Genomic DNA, 24,172 nt, shown 5'->3' with positions numbered 1-24,172 from the left:
AAGATTCTTTTGGCTTCAGACTGTTCAAATTTATTTAGGAGTCCAGGATAAGTATCACAAACCCTGTTTTTTCATGGTTGACAACAACACCAGCTTCTTGACAAACAAGAATATTATAATTCTCAACATATAAATGCGAATATATGGTGGCAGCAATCAAGCGCAGTTTAACGTCAGATTAGACATGCAACCTGTGGAATACATTTCGTGGGGTCAGAAATTTACGAAGAAATACTCCAAACGCTATGAACATTTTAACCTGTGGTTTAAAAAGTGAAATTTATCAGCACTTGTTAACGAAAGGCTCTGGTATCCCAGCATCGTGAAAGTAACAAGTATTTTTACATCGAGCAAACGCCTGTGCTGGAATTAAACATGCATGTGGTTGTAAACTGCAATGTGAAACTTTAATACATGGAACTCTAACTCGGCCATTAAGTAGGGCCATTTAAGTTAACTGTTTAGATTAATTTATTAAAATGCTGATAATGAAGATACAAAATAATAAACAGAATCGTCTTTAAAACTATAGGAGAGTCGTTCTGAACGAATGCACAAGTGTGTGAAAAGCATCTTAGAGCTGGCTGCATCTGTTAATTACTTGCTGACTCTTGATAGAAGTTAGTATTGCATTAGTGATAACGAGACTGGAAAGAACGTTCTTTCCAGTTTGTACTGGAAAGGCCTTGTACTGGAAAGAACGTTCTTCTCTACATGCAGTACCCAAATAGTTGAGTTTTACCAAGCAGCTGAAGCCACCATAGCAGTTCAAAATAATAAGTACGGTAACCCAACTGGCAGAAAAAGTGGTGTCAAATAAAGTTTGCAATAATCTTATGTCGATCCCACTAATGACGTCGCTTCGTTAAGCAAATGAAACACATTGAGATGGAATCAAACATGAGCTCCTTACGACCAGCAGTCCAGCACATGCAAGACAAGTTCAAATACTTTGTTCAGGTTTCTTGCAAGGAATTTTGACAAATAAGACATACGGGCAAAACATAGTGGGATTTAGTTGCAACACAGAAAGTGCAAACGTTTGACAAAAGACACCGCGTAAAGATTCGTCAGGGGCAGAATTTCTCGAACTTATTCATTTTGTAGTTGAAACACCAACACAGTGTGGTTGAATAGGCGATTTTGTAAAAATTTGACAAATGAAATCTTTGAAAACTACAGTATCTGTTTATAAACATAGATCACAAGAAAAGGTATATCATAGCGTATACATAGCAAGCAACTACAGCAATAATGTTGACACGTTTGTTTCAAGATTCACTGCATTTTAGATGATCACTAAAAATGTTTGAGAGTTTGGCGAGTAAATTAACATTTTCAACAAAACTGGAAGGAACTGCGTACATACACTCAACAAAACACTTCTTAAATGCATCACTTTTCAAACAAAAACTACAACGCAGCACGCCTTATGATGCCTCACACAGACAGAATGAAATACAGTGCACACATATATAGCAAGCAACTAGACATAGTTTTGACACGTTGGTTCACTGCATTTTAGATGACTCGTCGACTTCACCACTTCAAATCTTGCTGGACTTTGTTGATCAATTCGGCGCTCTTCATCAAAGATGCCTTCTCGTTTGGCTTCAAGTTAATCTGGACAACGCTGACAACCCCAGAAGCATTGAGCACGCAGGGGAGAGACAGACACACGTCGTGGTCTATGCCTACCTGGCCCTTTGCGACACAAAATATAATATATTAATCCATTGAGGCTCATACAAAATTTAGTTCAAGGCAAAGAGCGTGTGTATTTGCTGCTACATGGCCAACAGAGCAGCCTTTTTTTACATAGATTCAATGTCTGTACAGGTTGAATCAATCTAAAAAGGACTTAGGGGAAGGTGTAGTTAGTTGAGCCAGAAATCGATTTTTCTGCAATAAAAATTTAACGACAAACTTTACCAAAAATCCGAATCCATCATGATAAATTTCAGTCTTATGCGGTTCTTGTGAACATGTTTGTGTTTGCGACTGACCCCGATTTATATCATTTATCGGCATTTTAAAATTGAAATTTAGCCGGCTCAAATGATACCCTAAATTTCACGGTTGAGCCACCCGTTGTTCACGGTTGATCCACCATTATTTTACTTCCAAAAGATATCCCAAAACAGAGCTCAATCTGCATCAAACACAATAAACTCTTCTCTTGAACATCTTGCAAATAAACAATCAAAAAAACTTTAAACTGTGTATTGTGTCTAGTGTCTTAAAATGAAAGAACAGTGAACACTGAACGAACAGAAATTTATATTTCTGAAAACACTGAGAATCATTGAATAGGAAACTTTGCACGAAGGTGTTTTTACCTTTCTGAAACGATTTCGCGAGGTTTGTGAAGAAAACGAACATTAGCAACCAGTGGCGTTGCAATCGAGAAAAATATAAGGGAGGTAGTGCTAAAAAAAATACCCTCAAACTGGCGCATTACAAAAAAAACTACTCTTATGGAAGTTTAAGGGGGGCAGTGGACCGCCCCCGGGTAGGACACCAGTTTTACGCATCAATTACAGTACGGTACAACAAAATTAGGGCAGTACGTAAGGACCATCGGCTCATAAACTACATTCCTTATGATAAAGGCATGGCTCAACCGTGAACATTGCAAGTGGCTCAACTGTTAACATCGCCGCCATTTTCAAAATTCATGAAAAATTGCCAAGAACCAACTGGCTAATCAAGCAACGAGAACTACTAAAACAAAGAGTAAGTTACCCTCACCTATCCCAGTATTTCCATTAAGACAACGATGAAACATCGTAGGAAAAAATAACACATTTCTTATTTTTTTCAAAACTACTTTTACCTACCATTTTACATTTAACTGCTTCACAATTTTTCTGCTTGTAGAAAATCCCTAAAACTACATGTGCTGATGGACTTCAAGTTTTTCCATATTTTTGGTATGAAACGGTTGACTAATCATGCACGACGTTGCGATAAAACCGGATGGATCAACCGTTACCCGGCTCAACTAACCAAACCTTCCCCTACTTGTTGGCTGGGTAGACAACTATTTGAAAAGTGTTAGATAAGGGCTGGCGACTGCTTAGCAATACATGACCTTGCCATGGTATGCCACCACACACGCACAATCGCAGGCATAAGACTCAATTAGTTTAAGCATGTTACATTGATAAGATTCTTTTCTTAGATAAGATGATATGTACTGATGAAGCCACACTTGTGTTGCGAAAGCTCCACAATCAACTTGAATTTATCAATTTTTTGTTATACTCTCTACATATTTCTTTGATTTTCAAAGAATGTGACATTGGTAAAAATTTTCACATCGTTTGAAGGTACCGCAGCATTGAAATGTGGAAGCACAACTTTTTATAAAACTACACCTTATCGTTACAACATCGCTAGGCAAGTTCTGAATGATAAGAACAGCAACCCAGTTCTTTGTTACATCGATCAAAAGCATCAAGAGGCCATATCAATGTAAAAAAATGTGAGATTTTGAGTGAGGGAAATATAAGCAACGCGAAACCTATCGTCATACACCCAGCTCGGAAAATCCGTGCTTGTTACGTCAGTATATGACAACGCTTGCAGATTTTAAACGAATGTAAAAAAAATCGATTTTACCAGCTGAAAAAGTATCATTGATTAAATAATGTTGAAAAACTAATCCATCACGTTTGACTTCTGAAACGTACAACACACAACTACAGTTGGGAAGTGGCAGCAAAAACAACCTTTCAACTTTCATTGGCTGGTCGTGATCATGCAAAACACTGCTGGGTCATAACACATCAACACGAAACAGTGCCGCACATCACGTAGGCATCTTGTGCGCGCGAGTCATGCACGATTAGTTACGATATCTTGCGGGTATTCCCCATTACAGCGGGTTGCTTTACTTACACAGTTAAGAAATGCTCAACAGCACAACGCCTGCAGTCATGCTACATCGATTGATGTTAAAGCGATGTTACAAATGATAAACATTATGTCAACTGTTCTTGCCAGCTTTGCACATTCCACTCTTCTACTCATAGTCTTTACAAAACGGAATTGCCTTTCACCAGAGTTTAGCTACCCAAAGTCTGTCACATTTAAATTGGTTCAACGTCTCCAAATGTTGAATTTTGTCAGGTGGGAAAAGACAATAAAAGAAAATCATCATTCCCTTACTTAATCGTAGCATTCGGCCTACCTTTACAAAGCAAGAAACTGGCATGATCGAGTTTTTGTTGTGCAGGATGGATTTCACGACTTCCGAGCAGCTCAGGCCGATAGCCCAGTTTGTGTAGCCTTTCAATCGGATCACGTCCTGGGCACTGCAGAAACAACAACGTTGTTTGAAGATCAACTAACGTTGAAATAACTGGTTTCGTTTACGGTATTTGCAAAGAGAAAGTTTAGTGAACAAATGTTTGACCAAAAACATCAAAATCGATTTTGTTGTTAGGGCAAAGACATCAAAAACACGTGATTTGTTTTTGTTTTCGACTTTGGTTTGAGCCTCAAGGTTTTTGAAGTAAAATTGATAATCTGAAAGTATTTTGAAGTTCTACCAGTACAATTGCAATTACATTTCTTACTGTGGTGATAAGCGACATGCATACCTTTGCTGAAGCAACTACCCCTGCGGTTTTACTTTAATACTCTTTAATACTTTGTAATACTCTGGTGACTTTTTAAAACTATGATAAATGAAGACAGATGCTGTCTTATTTCTGTTGATTCATACATCACCACATGCGAAGGACACAAGGAAATTTAGGTCGCGTAACTGTGGCCTCACCTGTTGACTACATGTTTGTGTATTTCATCCCAACCTTTTGGCCCATCGCTCTGACCAATCTTAGGGTCGATTGAAGCTAGACTTCGGCCAGCCACACTCACCTCGCTCCATAGTGGAACTGGAAAATAATGACACGATGCAATGCAACCTTGGTTCACCAAAAGTCGTGATTGTTATACCTTGGTGCCTGGCTTGATTATTTCAGATAAGTGGTATAACTGCAATACAGTGTTAAACATAGATCTCTATACCAAAGGGCAGTGGCATCTTTTTAACTGCGGAACAAGAGGTAGGCTATGTTTGCAGTGACTTCCCTACCTTTCGTATATAAAATTGAGTAGCAGATCAACGTGTCCTGGGTGACCAAACCAAAGTACAGTAATAGCTTCTGTGATTAAACATATCCGTGTAGTCCACTCAAGCATCCACAATCTGAGATGCTCAGAAGCTAAAACGATTCGATTACAAAACTTTTGGAGAGTAGCTCACCGCTTGAGTCGCCATGTTCTCCAATAATAATCCCATGAACACTTTCAGCTGCCACTTCGAGATGTTCAGCAATTATGTGTCGAAATCGAGCAGAATCCAAGTACGTTCCTGTTCCTAGGACACGATGCCTGGGAAAGTTAGACAGCTTCCAGGTGACGTATGTCATGATGTCAACTTGAAATACATTAGAATCCGATTAAAAAATGATTCTTCTTTGCAACAAACTACGCAACATTGTTTAACTTTGTCTTTTTACAAAGTACAACCGTGGGTCAAATGTACTGCATTTTTAGTAATCAACAAAGCAGAGCAATGTTAGACGCACCTGCGCTGAACTGGCAACATCCGTTTTATACAATAAAAGTGAATATTTTGTACCAAATCTAATACAACAATAAGATGCAATCAACACGTCTTTAAAAAAATAATTAAAATCTTACTAATATTTTACCAGGGTTAGAAACAACAACGATGATGGCATTAGGGCTATATTTTGCTATGTTGGGAACGATGTGTTTGAAGATGTTCACATTCCTTTGCACAAGACTCAGTCGTGACTCTCCCACATTCTGACGTGCCCCAGCAGTAATGATGACAATTTTGCTATCTTCAGTCAGTTTGTAGTCTGCAACAATACACATTACACAATGTAAGTTGTTTTTATTTACATGCAACCAATGTCACAGTTAATACAACAGAATGAATATGTTACAGAATGAAACAAATAAAACACTGTGATAAGATTCAACCACACCTGTTTAAAACATTCCTACATTATGTTGATTGATTAAAATATATGGATCTTCTACGTTTTAAGCTTCCTATTATGTTACAGTATGAAAAAATACTATGTATCAAAATATGTTGAACTGAAGGACTGGTGTACCCACCCTATCATCGCATGTTCCAATACCAAAGTTAATTTACAATACTTTGTTTGAGTACATGACATTCTGTCACCTTATCGTGAGACAACTGACCGCATTCGACCTATCGCAGAGACATCTCACCAAGTATCAATCAGTACATGAGGATAAAGTAAAGTTCGCATCAAGTAGTCTTGCGGTGAGATGTCCCCGCAACAGGACGGCTGCAGTCAGTTGTCTCGAGATAGGTTGACCGTGACAAAATGTTCTGATTCCTTCATGCCCATACCTGTTGAACCTCCTTTAAGATTGACATTACAAAGAAATAACTTCCCATGGTTCAAATCCAGTAACTCTCCTTTTAACTTGTCTTCAATCACATCCATTAAAATTAAGTCTGTTGCCAAATCCTTTAATCAAAACAAACATACCAATAATTGAAAACTTTTCGGAAAGCTTCGTACAAAACTCTAAGAATGGTGATTCTCATTCCACAACTTGGGGTCTTCATATTATTAAATGACCAACTCTGACACTATGGGGAACAGGACATCCTGTCCCGGCCGCGAAATTTTTTTCCCACGTACTTTCTGTCTCATTACATATTTTGGTAAAAGTTTGTATTAAAACCATGTGAATGCAACATTTTCTCGTTGGCACGGTTGGTTCAGTGGTTTCATCCTCTGCCTAGTGTTCGTGAGAACGAGGGTTCGACACCCGTCAAAGTCAAACTTTTTTTTTCTTTAAATTAATTTTTGCGGTGCACAAAAAGCTTTTCAAAAAAAGTAGGGTTAGGGAAAGCTTATATTTTATTATCATTGCAGAATTTCATTAGCAAATAGTTATTTCGCAATCTGAATCAACCAATCTCTCAAAACACTTTCCGAAAACCTTACTTTTAGAGTGACTAGAATCAATGACACAGAAAGTTCGTGGGAAAAAAATTTCGCGTCCCGGCCGCGAAAATTTTTTTTCCACAAACTTTTTGTTACTTCACATAGAGTTTGTATTTATACTGTGTGAATGCAAACGCTTTTCGTTGGCGTTTTTGGTTCAGTCGATTCGTCATTTGCCTTATATTCGTGAGGACATCGTCGGTTCGACGCCCATCGAAGCCAATTTTTTTCTTTACATTAATTTTTGTGGTGCACAAAAGCTTTTCAAAAAAGTAAGGTTAAGGCTAATTCTTAGGGTTCATTCTTTATCAATTCGGAAAATCTTACTTTTAGACTAGTGACCAGAATCAATTTCTTTTCTCAACTTTTTTAAACTTGACTAGACTAGATGTGTCTCTAGGCTACGTTTTTTTTCAAGTTTACTGTTTAGATTTGGACATGGAGGGCGAAAATCGGCTGCTGTGTGGACGAAAATCGGTAAAAACAGTTACGCGCGCCGCGCGGTAACCAGTAATGGCTACACTTAGAGAAATATGCAAATGAGACAAAAAGCCAACTTGTCGCAAGGAATCTCACCACTAGAGTTAGACGACTTGACGCGAAGTCCTTACTAAGCCGATTAACCCTTCCTTATTATTGCATTCCCTTGGCTTGTTTGACTCGATCCTTGGACATCTGTTGATCTATATCAGAAAAAAGCAACAGAGTAATCTTAAAACTTCTAATTCCAATATTGGTTGATTGCTGATGTTTTTGATATTGTATTATTGGTGAACAATGTTTCGTCGTCGTCGTGTGAGCGTCTGGGGCCGAGGGTCTATCCTTTTACCACCCCAGATTCACGATGTTCCCGGACTACACTAGAAGGCTACTAGAGAGCAGCCAGTCTTTGGTTTCATCATCCATGACACGCAGACCTTCCACTCCGTTAGGTGGCTTGACGATGGAGCAGTCATTGATGATGTGGTCTGCGGTCTGTTGCTCGGCACCACATTCACAAGAGGAGGAAGAGGCCATTCCCCATTGGTGCATGGTTGAGCGGAAAAGCCCAACGCCCGTACGGAGACGGTTGAGGCGCACCCATGCCTGTCTTGGTAGTGTTAGACCGATGGGGCGTGTGTCGGGGTCGGGGATGAACGAATAGAGTCTGGTGGTGCTTGACTTCCATTCAGAACTCCATTTATGGTCCGCCCAAGCAGCCGCAGAAATGTCTTGTACATCAGCTTCGTTGATAAGAAGTTGAGCAGCTGGCACGAATGGGTGTCTTGATTTCAGTCGACGGGGGTGCTCGTTTGTGAGAGCAGAGATCTTGTGGTGGAGAAGGTGGTTAGGCTCCAGTGCCCGTCGACCGAGGGACAGAGTGGCTTCTTCGCGACGAAGCTCAGCGGGTTGGATGCCAGCAAGAATGGAGAGATTGTCCAATGGTGTGGGACGCAGGGATCCGGTCACGGTGTGCAGGGCGCTGTTTATGGTAGTGAGCACTGCGGCACCAAACAGGTGTACAGTACTCTGCTGAAGAGTAGACAAGGGCCAAAGCTGCTATACACAAAGTGTCAGCCCTCGCCCCCCAGCTAGAGCCTGCCAGGCGCTTGAGTAGCGCAGCGCGGGATGTGAGTTTCTTGCGCAGTGACACCAAATGGTGGCGGTATGTGAGCAATCTGTCCAGTGTCACCCCAAGATATCTTGGTTCGGGGCAGAAGGACAGAGATTTTCCGTTGTTCTGGACGTGTAGGTCACGATCAGCTTCCCGATTATGGAGGTGGAAAGCTGCTGCCACAGTTTTGGTTTCGCTGAGTTTCAGTCGCCAGTTCTGGAGATAGGCTGAGAGAGTTTTCATGTCCTGGCTCAAGGTGTCTTCTAGATTTTCCCACGACTTTGTGGAGTGGAGAATTGCCAGGTCGTCCGCCTAAGCATATTTTGCGGAGACCGTAGTTGGCAGGTCGTGGGTGTAGATGTTGAAAAGAAGTGGAGCCAGGACCAATCCCTGCGGGACGCCGTTTTTCAGGTGTCTCAGTCTGCTTCGCCGTTAGCTACCGGTGGTGAGGGTGAAGCTTCGATTCCTGACAAGTTCCATAATCATATGAACCATATGTCGGTCAGGAAGCAGGCGAAGCAGCTTGCAAGTAAGGCCGCGATGCCATACGGTGTCATAGGAAGCTGTAAGATCTAGAAAGACAGTGCCGGCCTTCTTTTTTGTCTCAAAGCAATCCTCGGTGTCTTGTCTTGAGTGTGACCTGATCTACGGTGGATTTTCCGAGCCGAAACCCAGCTTGCTCTTTTGGAAGGAGCGGGTCCATGATTGGGTTGACGTGTGCGTAGATCAGTCTTTCGAGGATCTTGAAAGGAACACAGAGGAATATCGGACGATAACTCCTTGGGTCCTCTGGTGACTTGTGAGGCTTAGGGATCGCAACTACTAAAGCTCTTCTCCAGATTTTTGGGATTTTGAGGTGGTACAGGCAGGAAGAGAGGAATCTATGTAACCAGGACTTTAGGGCATGGCCAGCATGGAGCACAAGCTCAGGGCAGATCTTATCCGGCCCTGGAGACTTGTGTGGTTTCACTAGGCGGAGGGCGGTGGCGATTTCCTCTGGGGTGAAGTCTCCAGAGATTGCTTCCTCTTGTGGTGTTTCCACTCGCCAAAGGGCAGATACTTCCTTGGCAACAAGGCGGGATGCCTTGCGGTCCTTTGTCTTGTAGACCCCGTTCTGCACTAGCTGGGAAGCGATGGCATTAGCAGAAACGGAGCACTGACGAGGGGAGTTTGCTGAGCGCTCAGTGAGGTTGTTGATGATGCTCCATGCTTTGTGGCTTGAGTGTGAAAAGTCGATGGTTTGGACAGCTTCGTTCCATCGCTCAAGCTTCAATGTTTAAGGGGGCAGTTCTACTTAGAAAAAAAAATTTCAAATTTTTTTATTTAAAAAATTAAAAGAGTTAAAAGAAATCGCCTCTATCAATTTATGGCTATTGGCTAGGATACCCTACTAGATCACCATGCAGTTTGAAGTCCCTACCTCTAGCCATTTTCGAGTTGTTAGGGCTGCAATGGAGACAATCGGTTGATTTTATGTACAAATTCAAAATGGTATAAACCCTCAATGGATTGCCCCAGCCTAACAAAGTAAATATTTTTGAATGGCTTTTTTCCTCCTTTTTTCCAGCAATATATGGTTTGTTGGGGTTTGTGGGTGAACTTTTGTGTGTATATTGTTATTTATGACAAGTACGAAAAATGCGATTCTCAGTAGAACTGCCCCCTTAATGCACGGTGATGAACAAGGCACGGTTTACAATCAAGTAATTATGATATTATATGTTATCAAACGTATAGTCGTATACGTGTAACCACTAGCCAGTTTTACAAATCTTTTTGCAACCCCGTTGCAATGTGACTTTTGTTCTGGCCATTGTTTGTGGAGTTATGACATTAACTGAACTTTATATCACACTGTCCGCTTCATATCACCCGTTTCGATTCCAACACTCCTTTGAAGTGACTGCAATTGGTTTGTACATTTAATTGAATGTTTATAACAAGTGGCTATTGCAACGTTGGACACCCGCAATGTTAAGATGGTCTCACAGCTTCTCACACTTAATTGTTCCAAAAATATTAGAAAATTAAGACAAACCTTGTTTAATATTTCAAAACATCTCGCTGTGGCCTGTGATCATTGGATTGTAGAATACTGCAGTTTTATAGCAGCTACAAACCAGACAAAGATACAGTAAAGTAATATATTACATCGTTCATTTGAAATTACCAAGTAAGCTTAATGTGTTGTCATCTTGTGTAGTTAATACGACATTTCATGAAAGAAAAAAAAAGAAATGCTCTTAGAGTGATGAAATGAATAAACATTTTTTTCCAAAATTCATGACGTGGGCTGAGGCGAAACAATGTAAACTTCTTTGTTGAAATAATTTTCGAGTTTTTATAGAAAAACTGTAAAACAGTGGAAGCATCACCACCAGGCCTTAAAACTCGTGTTTTCTTCCGGCAGCCATCGTGGCCTACCGAGAGCTCCTTCTCGGCGGCCAAATCTGCGTGCTTGGAGGCCAAAATAAAAATGGCGCAAGTAAATAGAATTAAACTTGCTACAATGCCAAAATGATCACTTCGTGTTGTTGAAGTCTAAGCGAGGTCCTACAATAGAATCGTTGTACCACGCAATAACTGCTTTATCGGGATCGTAATCCAGTATTGCGGAACCAACTAACGACACTAAATTGTTTCAACTGCTCGCTGCTCAGTAAATTGTTTCAACTGCATATAGTGCATATCGCCTTTCATAAAACCTGACCATTTATACCGTTATGATGTCTCCATTGAGGGTGTGAAGTTACTAACCCACAGCGGAAACATTTCTCAACACTGAAGACACGTGTTTTCCCCTCAGATGTCAACTAACCTACCCAGACTACAAAATCCGTCATTTTTTCATTGATTCTACGTTTGCAATCGTTAAATCAGGGTAAAAATGATGAATTTTGTTGTCTAGGTAGTTCTCCTTTTTAATAACGATTCAATGTCCGACAACATTGAATCGACATAAAAACGACAATATTGCCAGCCGATGTAAATTAGCACTTCGGATTAACACTTTGTTAAAATAAACGTCGAGAATTACAAACAAGACGTATAGCTGGTGATCGCAGCTGGATATTTTCCATACCATAGAAAATGTTTCCGCACAATACAACAGTGGTGATTATGACGCGCTGACCTAATTCTGCGTCACTCTTTGATGCTACATATTTTCGACAGTTAATTCACGATCATTCTATTGCGAAATTAAATAACTGGCTAGGCTAGAAGAAACCTGCGGCCGAATTGGCCGACTGAGGAGGTAGCACCGGCGGTCATTCAAGCACTACTTAGCGGCCATGGCCGCGATGGCCGCCGGCTGCTTTAAGGCTTGCACCACCATCACAAAATCAAGCTTTGCTAATAAAAATTAATGTAGCAAATAATTTCATGGTGTTGGTTTTGCTTCCAAGCTAAAAAATGCATGATAATGTTTGGTGCGGTCACATCAATGTAACATCTATTTGATGTAAAAAATGCGAACGTCATCTCCCAATAAAATACATAATATGTATATAAGAGTTATAAGGAAAAAAATTAACCAATAAGTTTAGCCTGAGTAACTAACACCAATGTTAGTGTACGTTTGATGACATACCATATTTACTCGGTTGTAAATCGTGCCTTACTTTTTATTTCTCATCATTTGTGTGGTTTAGATTCGGAGGCAGCTTATATTTATGATCAATATTAAACATTGTTCATCAATAATACAAAGTAAAAACATGAGCAATCATCCAGTATAGGAGTTAGAAGTTTTAAGATTACTCTGTTGCTGTTTGCTAAAATGGATCAACAGATTCCAAGGTTCGAGTCGAACAAGCCAAGAGCATGCTATGATAAGGAAGCGTTAGTCGGATTAGTAAGGAATTTGCATCAAGTCATCTAGTGGTGAGATGTACCCTGTAGTAAAATTTTCTTGCGACAGGCTGGCCGTGGTCAGTCGTCTAGCAACAAGTCAGCCAGGACAGGATGTCGCATACCCGATTTTATACTCTGTTGAATAAGCTTTCTTAGAATAGCACAGAAATGCATACATTACAAAGCCACTAATGAGTACATTATTACATACCGTACTGATCACAATTTTTCACAAAAAGAATTGGAGAAGTCATTTGAAAACAATGAAGGTAAAAATATTTTTAAAAAAATTGTAAACTGTGTTGGCTTTTATGAATAAAATCAGTAAAATGATGTTGCACTATTTTTTAGATGATTTGTATGACAGCTTTTGAGTACTGGTACAGTATAGGGTATAGCAATGCATTACAGCTGAGAACAAATCCTTATCAGGTTTACTCAAAACATAAGGTTTATTTTATGACTTGGTAATTTATGTTTTTTCAACTTGCTCAACATATAACTACACAATTTTAACAATACAAGAATCAACAGCTTCAAAAAAAACAACTAAAGTATGCTAAAAAAATTCATTTGAAAGTCATATTTCCAACACATTAAGCCTAGTGTATTCATGAAAGCTTTGTTTACTATAGCCACATTTTATGGTAATTTTATTGATTGGTGAACTAAGATATCTCACCTTCAGTAGAACGCTGATACTGCAAGCCATGCCAACCATTCCACAACCAACTATAGTGACTTTGCATGGAGGCTTCTCTTTGGTGACTTTCACTTCTTTGAAAAGCTCGTTCTTAACAGAGTTGTCAAAAACTATATCCTTTGCATTGTCGCTCATATTGCTGCCGTAATAATAGCAATAAATGTCATAAAAAGTTTTGCAGATTATTCCCAATAAACTAGCCATTCATCCTGCATTAAGCAGTATTTGTTTAGATATGGGAGTTCTTTGCTTGGTGAGCATTACAGAACGGCTCGATGGCTTAGTGCAATTAGTGCATCCGCCTCTGAATCAGTAGCATAGGTTCAATACCCAGTCTGGTCAAGTGGTCACACTATACCAAAGACTTTTTAAAATGGTACTGAATCAAATTCCTGCTTGGCACTGAGCAATGGAACGAATTCGAGTAATAATGTACTCAGTTGCGCCTCTATACGGCTGCATTGACACTGTCTGCTTTGTAAGGCGCTGACGAGCAACGCATTCTGCGATGGATACTGCGCTATATAAAAACAAGCATTATTATTATGATTACATTAACGATTACTTTTATGAAAAAATGCCTATGTTTAGGATGTGTTTAACAAGTTGCATCAACCGGAAACAGCAAGCCAGCACAAGGTTGAAACAGCACAGGATTTTGAGTTGTTGATGAAGCTGAGAGATTAAGAAAAAGATAGGTTTGTGGGTCTATCTACATGATTTAACGTCTCTTGTTCCCGTATTGCAAGAGTTTGGATGTACTTTCCAGAACATAGCCTACTCATCTTGGATACCATTTGATTCTGAACCACTTTGCTGTTAATTCAAATTTAGCACTATTAGTGAAATTTAATAAACTCAAATAGCTTTCTAAAAAGGCTGTGGCATAGACGTAATTATGTTGCAGATAAGGAATTCTGCCCTAATTTAAGCAAAGTTAATCCTAACTCTGGCAACACCTGTCACAAACAACCATGGCAACAAGTGTGTAAAAATAGCCACTTTGTTCTAAAAATAGCAATATGAAGCATTGATATCAAGAAATAAATCTTTTTCATCAATTGTGGCTTTAGTCCAGCAAAAGATACGGTATAGTCATTCCCCTAACCACGAATTTTTTTTTGAAACACGAAATGTTTTTCATCACCAACTCTTTAATTCTGAAGATATATTTTTTTGGTGGTAATCCACTTCTAGCTACTTGCATCTACTCTACAAAACAATTTATTTCAGGCGAAAATTCCATCAACTTCGGAAATACGGAAGAAGATCGTGATATAGGAGAAGAATTTTCGTGGAAGGGGAAAAATCCCTAATGCATGCGTAAATGCGCAGTTGGGGAAATTCGTGGATACAACAAATCTTTCAATTGCACATTTATTTTGGAATACATTTGCTTCCATTTGACATGGTTAGCTCCTGCATACCTACTGATTATTTTCACATAGTTTCATCCAAAAAAAAAAAAAAAAACTTGGCGTAATGGATCCCGAAAACAATGTTGGTCTGTAGGAAAATATGTATAAATTACCAAAAACAATGAAAACTATTAATACTACAAAAAGTGCTCAATGCCAAGCAAAAAGGCAAAGCAGAGCGAATTAAATCAAATATAGTTATTACTATCTGAAGCCTTTACAAATTGTTTCACCTAACGGATCATCAGGGCGAGACATCGTGACGAGTGCGGGCGAGACGTACTATGGCATCATAATTAGTGGCATCCAGGCCGGATAGCGACTGTCAAAACAGCGACTGTCATAATGGCGACTTCATAATAGCGACTTCATAATAGCAACTTCATAATTTTTGGATTTATATCATGCCAGTCAGCAGGTTTTGACTTGGAGGCCAAATTTCGAGGTCGCTGTTTTTAATTAATCGAGTTCTTGATGAATCGCTGTCGTGTAGTCGCTCTATTGACAGTCGCTGTTTTTAATTAATCGCTGTCGTGTGGTCGCTCTATTGACAGTCGCTGTTCTGACAGTCGCTATTTGGAACCCGAGCCATAATTAGTACATTGCCATTTGTTGCCTTTAATAGAGAGAGCATGGCTGCAACAGATATTATGTCACATGCTGGAAAAATGGAGATGTCCGGATTTAAATGATCCGGGACATTTATCAAAATTCCCGGGTTAGTTGCCACGTCCTTAACGCAGCAGTGGACCTCGAGCATTAGCGTCGGCAATAAAAATAAGGTTAGGGTTAGACATTCCTTCCAGTCGTTATGCCACAGCCATAGATTTGCTCCTTAGTCAACACCCTGATGGAGCTCTGCGAAAGAGCGGAATGGCCCGATTCAGTGAGTCCGATCCCTTAACGGGGGATTTTTTCAAATTTTTTTTTTAATTATTGGGTACCGTGGCCTAATTATCATTGCCGTTTTAGGGTTAGAGGTTAGGAGTTAGGGTTAGGGGTTAGAGGTTAGGAACTCACCGAATCGGACTCACCGAATAGTAGCAGACCCGCGAAAGAGGCGTGTGGATTGGTATCAAAGTACGAAAACGGCAAAACGTGGACGCTTCATTGCAAACGATGAAGAGAGTGTAAATTTACAGCTAAGCGATGAGCCTTTTAATGTGTCCGATTCCAGTGATGACGCGACAACCTCATCCTTCGATGCAGCATCTGATGATGCCGATTCTGACAGCTAGTTCTATCAAACAGACTTTGTGTTGCTCGCAGTATCCCAATTGTGCCGAAATTATGTTAGTGCATACGTAAATCGAGGCAATCTTCTCGCGGGGAGGTATTGATTTGTTACCGGTACCTGGTTGAGCAATTAACGTTATTGGATGATAATTCAACGTCGAATTAATGTAAAACAAACATAAATTTCTTATTGAGCATTGTTGTCACGTAACATAACCCGCCGGGAAAACGAAATCGATTTGTATCATACTGACTCGAATGTTGAATCAACCCAAAATTAACTTAATTTTTTACCCGTGAGTTATTCAACGTGAATTAACGTAACAGCGTGCATATCGCGTTGCTCGCTTTATCGCTACTTTTTGGTATTATTACATCACAACAAATCAAACAGTGCGGTCGTGATAGACTACTCTAGTATCGTATATTTTTCACTTCTCGTTTTACATGTTTGGTACAATTTTTTTCGTTATGAACGTTCACAGCAATTGCCGAGGCAATTTCAACTTTTGCCGTTTGGCCTTGGCAACGTTTTTGTAGGGGTTTGCAGTTACGAGTTAGGGCTGTAATAGTTAAAATATCGAACGAAATTGAAATAAATATCGATATTGAAAAGATATCGTATCGAAAATTCAATATATCGCCCAACACTAATTTCCACGTGTTTGGGAGGTTCTTGCCTTGGAAGACGATCAAGGATGGAAGAGCTTCACCGGCAGCACTGCAAGAAGCTAACACTGTTGTGTCAGCACGACCTGGACCCGGAATGGCCCGATTCGGTGAGTCCAATTCGGTGAGTCCGATTCAGTGAGTTCCCTATTCGGTGAGAGCCTTTTTCGGTGAGAGCCCTATTCGGTGAGTTTTTTTTTTAAATTATTGCGCGCCGTAGCCTAATTATCATTGCCGTTATAGGGTTAGGGGATAGGGGTTAAGGGTTGGGGGTTTTGAGGGTTTGGGGTTTTTTTTTTTGGGTTTGGGTTTTTGGGTTTGGGGTTAAGGGTTTGGGGGTTTGGGGTTATGGGTTTTAATTAGGCTACGGTACCCGATAATTTTCAAAAAAAAATTCAAGAAAATCACCGAATAGGGCTCTCACCGAAAAAGGCTCTCACCGAATCGGACTCACCGAATAGTAGCAGACCCACCTGGACCACAGGAGACCTTGGCATACCCACAGCCTATATTAATATACTTGCATATTTCAAACATGTACTATGTTTCTGAGAAATAAACCATTGATTGATTGACATTTGTAAATTTGTCTCCGGCTCTGAACAGTGAACACCCCCACACTAGCCTGTATAATGAACATGTTTAAATAAGTTTCTACATTCTCTAATGCACATATCTGAATTATATCTGCATCCTAGGCAAAGGCTAACTCTTCATTACACTTTCTTACCTTTTCAATGACCAGATCAAAACGGATATAATAAAAGCATGGCCGCTCTTGCGCATTGGTAAAATCGCTCGAATGCGCGATATTTACTATCGCCATCTAGTAGTTGCTGTTTTGAACTTTTATTTGCCACATGGCGCTAGAGTATTATTTTCCGATTTTATTGATGTTTCAATGGCAATTCTAGGTTCACCAGAAGAGATTTAACAGCAAAGTTAGTGCAGACGGTCAGAAAGTTTTCAATTTTATTAGGGACAGGGTTTTAAGACTAGGTCAAACATTTGTTGATTGCTGAAATCTGAAAAGCGGTTTTGGTCTAATTTTTAGTGCAGAAATAGGGATAGCAATCTTCTTGCCTGTGCCATTTCAGTTTTTGAGTTTGAACAAATATTAGCCTGTTTATTTTGAAATTCGTGTTTCGGGTTATTTTACCAAAAATTCGTGGTTGGGGGAATCACCATATATGCTTAATTACCGGTATCAAAGCCTGTAAAAATAAATCATTTGGATTTTACCACCACATACCTGTTAGGCTGTATGAGTCCGGCTTTTCAACTAGAACAAAATTGAAGGCTCAAAACTGTCTGAAAACTGAAACTCTGTTAGCTAATGGGTATGAGCTTGTGACCTGCAATAATACTAAACTATGATGTTTATTTCGTGCCCATTGCAACAACATACAATACTACACTGCGTTACAGATGCAAGTGTAACAAAAGATAACAAGCAGTGAATAGACCTAGTCATTGAGTCAGCTGCTCATTATTTTGTCATGCCTTGTCTATCAAACCTCAACTTTATCTGGAATGGCTTGGAAGTCAAGTGAATTTATTTTGTTCCAAAGCATCATACATAAACAAACAAGTAGAGTGAATAAAATTGTCAAAACAATGCATTGTACGACTTCATGCTAGATTATAGCACCACCAGAAGGGTATCGAAAGACCATAAGTGGTCATATCTAGTCAGCCACAGCCCACAACCCCATATCAATAACACAGTGGTTATTCTTACTATGCCTCAGAGGCTATATTCACACGTTCACTCAAACATGAGGTAATCATCGTTTACACAAAAAATGAGAGAAAAGCAATGATGAAAATAACTTCTAAACTCAAGAGCTTTTTACATCTGAATCGGTAGATCGTGCGCTGTTTCTTGGATTGGGATCCCGAGGCCCAGTTCGACACGGCCCGGAAGCAACTTTAAAAAGATACCATAAAAATCCACTGTGCTGAAACCTAGTATGCTGAAACTTCGCCAACGCCAATACCGTGGCGTTGATTAGTGGAGCATGACATGTTGTTTGCAACTGAAATCAATGAAGCGTCATACCGTTTTTCACAGATTGTATCTGCTTGCGAGGCTGTTTTGTTGTACATATTTTAACCTAGTTGAGTTGTCAACATGAAAAATTGTAAAGTACGCAATCGTTTTCTTTTACGGCATTTAAGTCTTGGAAGAACTGTATTATGCCTTTGGCATATTACTTAGGCAAGCTTTTGCTGATCTATTACAAATTACGAGCCTCTACAAGTACGGTATGCGGAAATACCAGGAATAACCTAGCTTATCAAGGCTTTGTCAGTCCGAGGATAAAGGTTCAAAACCAAACCAAAATTAAAATTAACCTAATACACTACTAGTGAGCTTTGTGAAGAAAGGAGCGTTTTTCCCAGCTATCAGCACAAGGCTGAGCACTCACTAGCAGGGCCTCTGAGAGAAATTTTCACTAGGAGTACGAAGAGTCATTCCGGGCCCCCTCTCACTCCGGGCCCCTTTTGTCTTGGGCAAAGAGTGTGATGTTTGTTTAAGCTCATTGCACACCACCAAGGCCTATGAGAGGGGGTACAGAGGGTACGGCGTACCTTTGAGGGCCCAGGCCTGTGTTTGTTGGGGGGCCCGAAATTGTGATTTTATAGTTTACGCGCAAAAATGTTTGGTTAAAACCATCCTAAACGACTGATTTCAAGCATAAAAGTTGTTATTCTTTAGTCCTGGGGGCCCCGTAATCTAGCAAAAGGGCCCAGAAAGGTAATCGAGTGCTTTGCGAGCAAATTAGGGGCCCAAAGTGGTAATTTAATGCTTTACGTGCAAAAATGTTCTGTTAAAAGCACCCTAAATTAAATCATAAAAGTTAGTTATTCTCCTGTCCGGGGGAGGGGCATAGTGTAGCAAAAGCAGGTTTGAGAAAAACCCAGGCAAAAAGCCCGGTTGGTTTTTTTTTATGATTTTTAAAAACTATTTGACAAAGGTTGTTTCACGTGGTAGGCACTTTTACATCACCCACTCGTCGAAGAGTGCCTGCTTTTCAATGTGAAATTGCTTTGTGTTTTAGTCACAATTTCGACTTGTTAAAGTGGCTACCATTAAGATCCTTCTTGCACTCAGTTCAGTTGCAGAAGAAAAAATAGTATTAGCAGAGGGTGGGAATCGAACCCACAAAATCGAAATTACTACTCCTCTGCCCTAACCATTAGGCAACGGTGGTTGTGGTGAAGCATTCAGTTAACCCTTTAATTCCCAGTGTAGCCAATTGGCACACCTTAATTGAGGGGCCCCTGTAACTTTTTTAAAAACAAATATGTTTCCTTGTCATGGTTTAATCCACCATTCTATCTCTTGTGAAGACAATAATAGCAAAGAAATTTATTGGAAACACTAATTACCCACAATTTCCTTCCGAAGAAAGCATGGTGATGAGGTGACCATTGAAAAGTTGAAATAGTCAGAAAATGAGGCAGCTTCAGAGCACTGCAGATGTGTTTATTTGAAGAAATGATTGCACTTTTGTGTGTTTTCACAAAGTCATATCAACAAGTAACTAGCCTAAATACTTTAATTTTGAAGTTAATGTTTTTAATCTTAGTTATGTTACCCGAAATTTTGATGTAGCCAAATGGCTACATTGGGCGTAGATAGAGTCCAAATTCCATGGAATAGAATAAATTTCTGATTTTTTTTTTTACTTTTTATGCAGATACGTTCTTTACTGTAACGCTGCCTGAATTATCTACAATTGATGAAAATAATGTAGATTTGGTGTTGAATGGGATATTGCGATAGTTGTGCCCGCTAGTGACATTTCAGAGTAAGAGGATGAGTCCGATGAAGATGCGGAATGCCTACTTCTTCATCAAGGTTATCTTCGGCGCCTTCTACTACAAGACAGCCACAAGTTGAAGTGGTTGAGGAAAGTGTGAAATAGGTTCAACCGACAAAACGCTCAACCAGTAAAACCACAAAACGCCAGTGTACGTGGAAGAAGGAGGTATTTAAACCCAGTTTGGATATTCAGTGGGAGGATCAAGGGTATACTCTATCTGAATATGAAACCCCTTTGGAGTATTTATTAGAGTTTTTTGATGACGAGCTGTTTGGAAATATTGTCCGTGAATCAAAACTCTACGCTCATCAAAAAGACGGACATGTCTTGATTACATCTATTGCTGAAATGAAAAAGCTTATAGGAGTGCTCCTCCTACACATCAGTATTGTAAAGATGCCTTCGAGAAGGATGTAATGGGAAAGACGAACGAGATAGGCCTACTCTCTAATAGCTGACTGAATGCCACGCAACAGATTTGAAACGCTGTTGCATGCACTTCAATGATAACACAGATATGAAGAAAAGAGACGAGGAAGGCTATGACAATCGAAGTGAATCCCTTGATAGAGCATCTGTAATCGAAATGTCAGCAAATTCCTCCGGAGGAATATAATATAAATTGCAAATAGCCTGCCAAAGAATCTTAAAGCCATTTTAGTTTTCTGGTTACTCTTTGTAAAATGCATATAACATTTCTTCTTCGGTTTTTGACCTTCAGCGATCGAATTTACATGATAATTTGTATCTAAGAATTTTCATATTTGCGCCCTCTGTATGCCCAATGTAGCCATTTGGCAACATTTTTTAATTTTTTACTTAAAACACAAAAAATAAAATTTTTGATAAAAATGGATTTATTGGGTCACAAATGTCACTAAAAAACAAAAAAACAAATTTTTTTCGTTTGTAGAAAGTAGTCCGAGCATTAAAGGGTTAAATTTCTTTGTATCAAAATTTTTCAATCAGAATATCACGTGTCGAGTCACATGACTGAAATCAGCTGAGTCGCGAATGAACATGTCACGCATGATTGCGTACCTTTTCGACGAGTGGGTAATGTTAAAGTGCCTACCGTTTCACGCATATTTCGTTTCAAAATAAATTTCGGAGTTAGAGCAGGAACCGGAGAATACTTTCGGAGCAGGATCGGAGCCGGAGTAAAAAAAAGTGACTTCTCTATCGTTCATCTCTGCTAGTGCTGGGCATGTGGTGAATGCAAAAGTTAATGAAAAAAGGTTAGGATTGGTCAGATGATTAACTTGATTATGTTTTAACAAGATGTTATGTTTGAGCCTTGGTAGAGAGCTTGGCTTGTACCAGATACGTATAACACTCAGTAAATTTAACGGATTTAACATTAAACACACAAAAAAGACATGAAAAAACTATTAAATCCAGCGTTTTTGACACCACATACTGTCCTCTTCAGAATAAGCTACATCTAAGAGAAATAAAAAAATGAATTTAAAAATTTTACATTAAAGATGTACAAGCGACACCTCTCAACAGCACCATCAACAACTGACACATGAATTCAATGCAGGATAGGCTACACAAATTGACGAGGGACAGATCACATGATATGCAAAACACAAAATAATTGTTTTATTGCAGCCTGATACAGTGGCGCGGGAACTATTTTTCTCTAGGGGGGGGGGGGGGGGCTGAAGCTGCCGTAGTGTTGTCAGCTTCTGGGGGGCAAAGCCCCCCAGAACCCCTTTATGAGACAACATTTTAAACTGATAGTGGGCATCCGACACTTCCTGTGCAAAAAAACAGCACACACATTGTCAATTGTAACAAATAAAGAACGGCAAACATCAAAAAAGCTGTTTAGGAAATTAAAATGAAAACGAACAAATTAGAAAGTGATATGAAAACGAAAGTTTGTGAAAATGAGCTCTCACACGCTTCCGAAGATTGATTTTCGCTCAGGTGTTTTCTCTATGAACTGTGCCATGAGTTCTTTGACATCGACAGTGTCCAAAATGTTTTGGTGGACATGCATCAACGCAACATAAGTACCGAGTCTTTTTTGTGTCATTGAGCTTTTCAACCACGTTTTCAAGCGTTCTAGAGCAGAAAAACTTTGTGATGATGCAGCTGAAACCGAGAAGCAAAGGTAGAGCTCCGCGAATTTTCGCGTTTCTTTGAAAAGATCTAGTGTTTGAGGGTTTAGTTGCGATAGTATCTCAGCAACCTTTTGAACGGAGTTAGCGGTTTTTCCACTTTTAACATCGTTGAGCAACGTAAGTTCCGTTTTTAGGCGATCTTTTCTGATGGCACTGGGTAAGCTGATCTCAGTATCAGATCTTTCCTCTCCGTTTGCACAGCTCAGAAGGGCCTTCTTTCTATTGTAAGTATTGGCTACTTTAAGCAGATCCGCCTGGTCGAATTTTCGATCAAGCTCAGCTTGAACCAAATCAAGGGCTTTGATGTATTGCCGTTTCCACGCTCCTTCTCTTGCAGACGAAAAAGCATCCGATTCCTCTGTGTTTCGAAATACTTCTGGAGTTTTTTTCACTCGGGGATCCTTTGGCGTCTTTAGGTTATTGACAGACGCAAAGACGTTCGCTGCTTCCATAAGCTTGGAAACGGATTCATCTTTTCTGAGATTTTTGATCCGTTCGCGGAGAATGGTGATTGATTCCAAAGCTGAGGAAGCAAAGATCTTTTTGTTTTGGAGCTGTCTTGCGACGGCTTCTGCAGGCTGAAAAACTTCACCCCTGCAGGTAATCGCAAAATAAAGCCGCATCGTGCGTGCTTGTTTTACCAAGCCGAATATTTTTGCACATGTATCTCCTCTCATTACACTATCTTCTGTCAGTCAGACGTGACAAAGCAATATCATGTATTATTGCAATGTTCAGAAGAACGTATGAAATGTAAATATTGCAGAATGATGTCCAATAAATGATGGACCGCCGTGTAAGTAGGGAGGGTGGCTAGTACCGCTACTGCGAGGCATAGCTCCCTGTGATTGACGACTCTTTATTGCGAATGATGAGCACGACCACACGTATTAGGAACTCGGCTCATCGGAGCAATTAATTTTCGAAAAAATGTCTGAAAATATGTTATGTAGGCCTACCTTAAATTGTCAGAATTTTCTAGGGGGGGCTGAAGCTATTATAGAAAATTCCAGGGGGTGGCTGAATTTGCTCTAGGGGGGCTGCAGCCCCTTGAGCACCCCTACTTTCCGCGCCCCTGGCCTAATACTATTATTGCGTACAGGTGTCCAATTCTGCACTAAAATGTTGTGTGGTGTGCAGGGCCTCTGAGAGAAATTTTCACTAGGGGTACGAAGAATCATTCCGGGTCCCCCTCTCACTTCGGGCCCCCTTTGTCTTGGGCAAAACGCGTGATGTTTGCTTAAGCGTAGGAATATTGCACACCATACAACATTTTACTGCAGAATTGGACATCTGTGCGCAGTAATAGCATCAGGCTGCAATAAAACTATTATTTCGTGTTTAGTGTTGTGCATATCACGTGATCTGTCTCTCGCCAATTTGTGTATCTTGCATTGAATTCGTGTGTCAGTTGTTGATGGTGTTGTTGAGAGGTGTCGTTTGTACAGCTTTAATGTAAAATTTTCAAATTCATTCATTTATTTCTCTTAGATGTAGCCTATAATTATTCCTGGTGAGGACACTATGTGGTGTCGAAAACGTTAGATTTAGTAATTTTTTATTTTTTTTTTGTGTGTTTAATAAAAAATGTTTAAATCCACTAACGTTACTGAGGGTTATATGTGTATCTGGTACAACAAGTCAAACTCTCTACCAAGGCTCAAACATAACATTTTGTTAAGACATAATCAA

The 24,172-nt window shown here is 39.8% G+C and overlaps 1 protein-coding gene across 1 annotated transcript; it reads right to left on the bottom strand.

The window, feature by feature from the left end:
* Nucleotides 1–14: 14 nt before the first annotated feature.
* LOC145779904 (L-lactate dehydrogenase B-B chain-like) lies at nt 15–18,499 on the bottom strand. Its single transcript, XM_082591577.1, has 9 exons — nt 18,369–18,499; nt 17,765–17,867; nt 13,169–13,328; nt 6,431–6,551; nt 5,727–5,900; nt 5,276–5,449; nt 4,787–4,904; nt 4,196–4,319; nt 15–1,704 (listed from the first exon to the last, which is right to left on the bottom strand). The coding sequence occupies exons 3-9, from the start codon at nt 13,322–13,324 to the stop codon at nt 1,540–1,542; spliced, it is 1,032 nt and encodes a 343-aa protein (XP_082447703.1). The 5' UTR covers nt 13,325–13,328; nt 17,765–17,867; nt 18,369–18,499; the 3' UTR covers nt 15–1,539.
* Between the last annotated feature and the right edge of the window lie 5,673 nt (nt 18,500–24,172).

The sequence above is a fragment of the Aplidium turbinatum genome, chromosome 11 (assembly GCF_918807975.1).
Source record: "Aplidium turbinatum chromosome 11, kaAplTurb1.1, whole genome shotgun sequence".
NCBI classification, from domain to species: Eukaryota; Metazoa; Chordata; class Ascidiacea; order Aplousobranchia; family Polyclinidae; genus Aplidium; species Aplidium turbinatum.
Note: the sequence above shows the minus strand (reverse complement) of the source record. Positions and strands in the feature narration are given on the sequence as shown.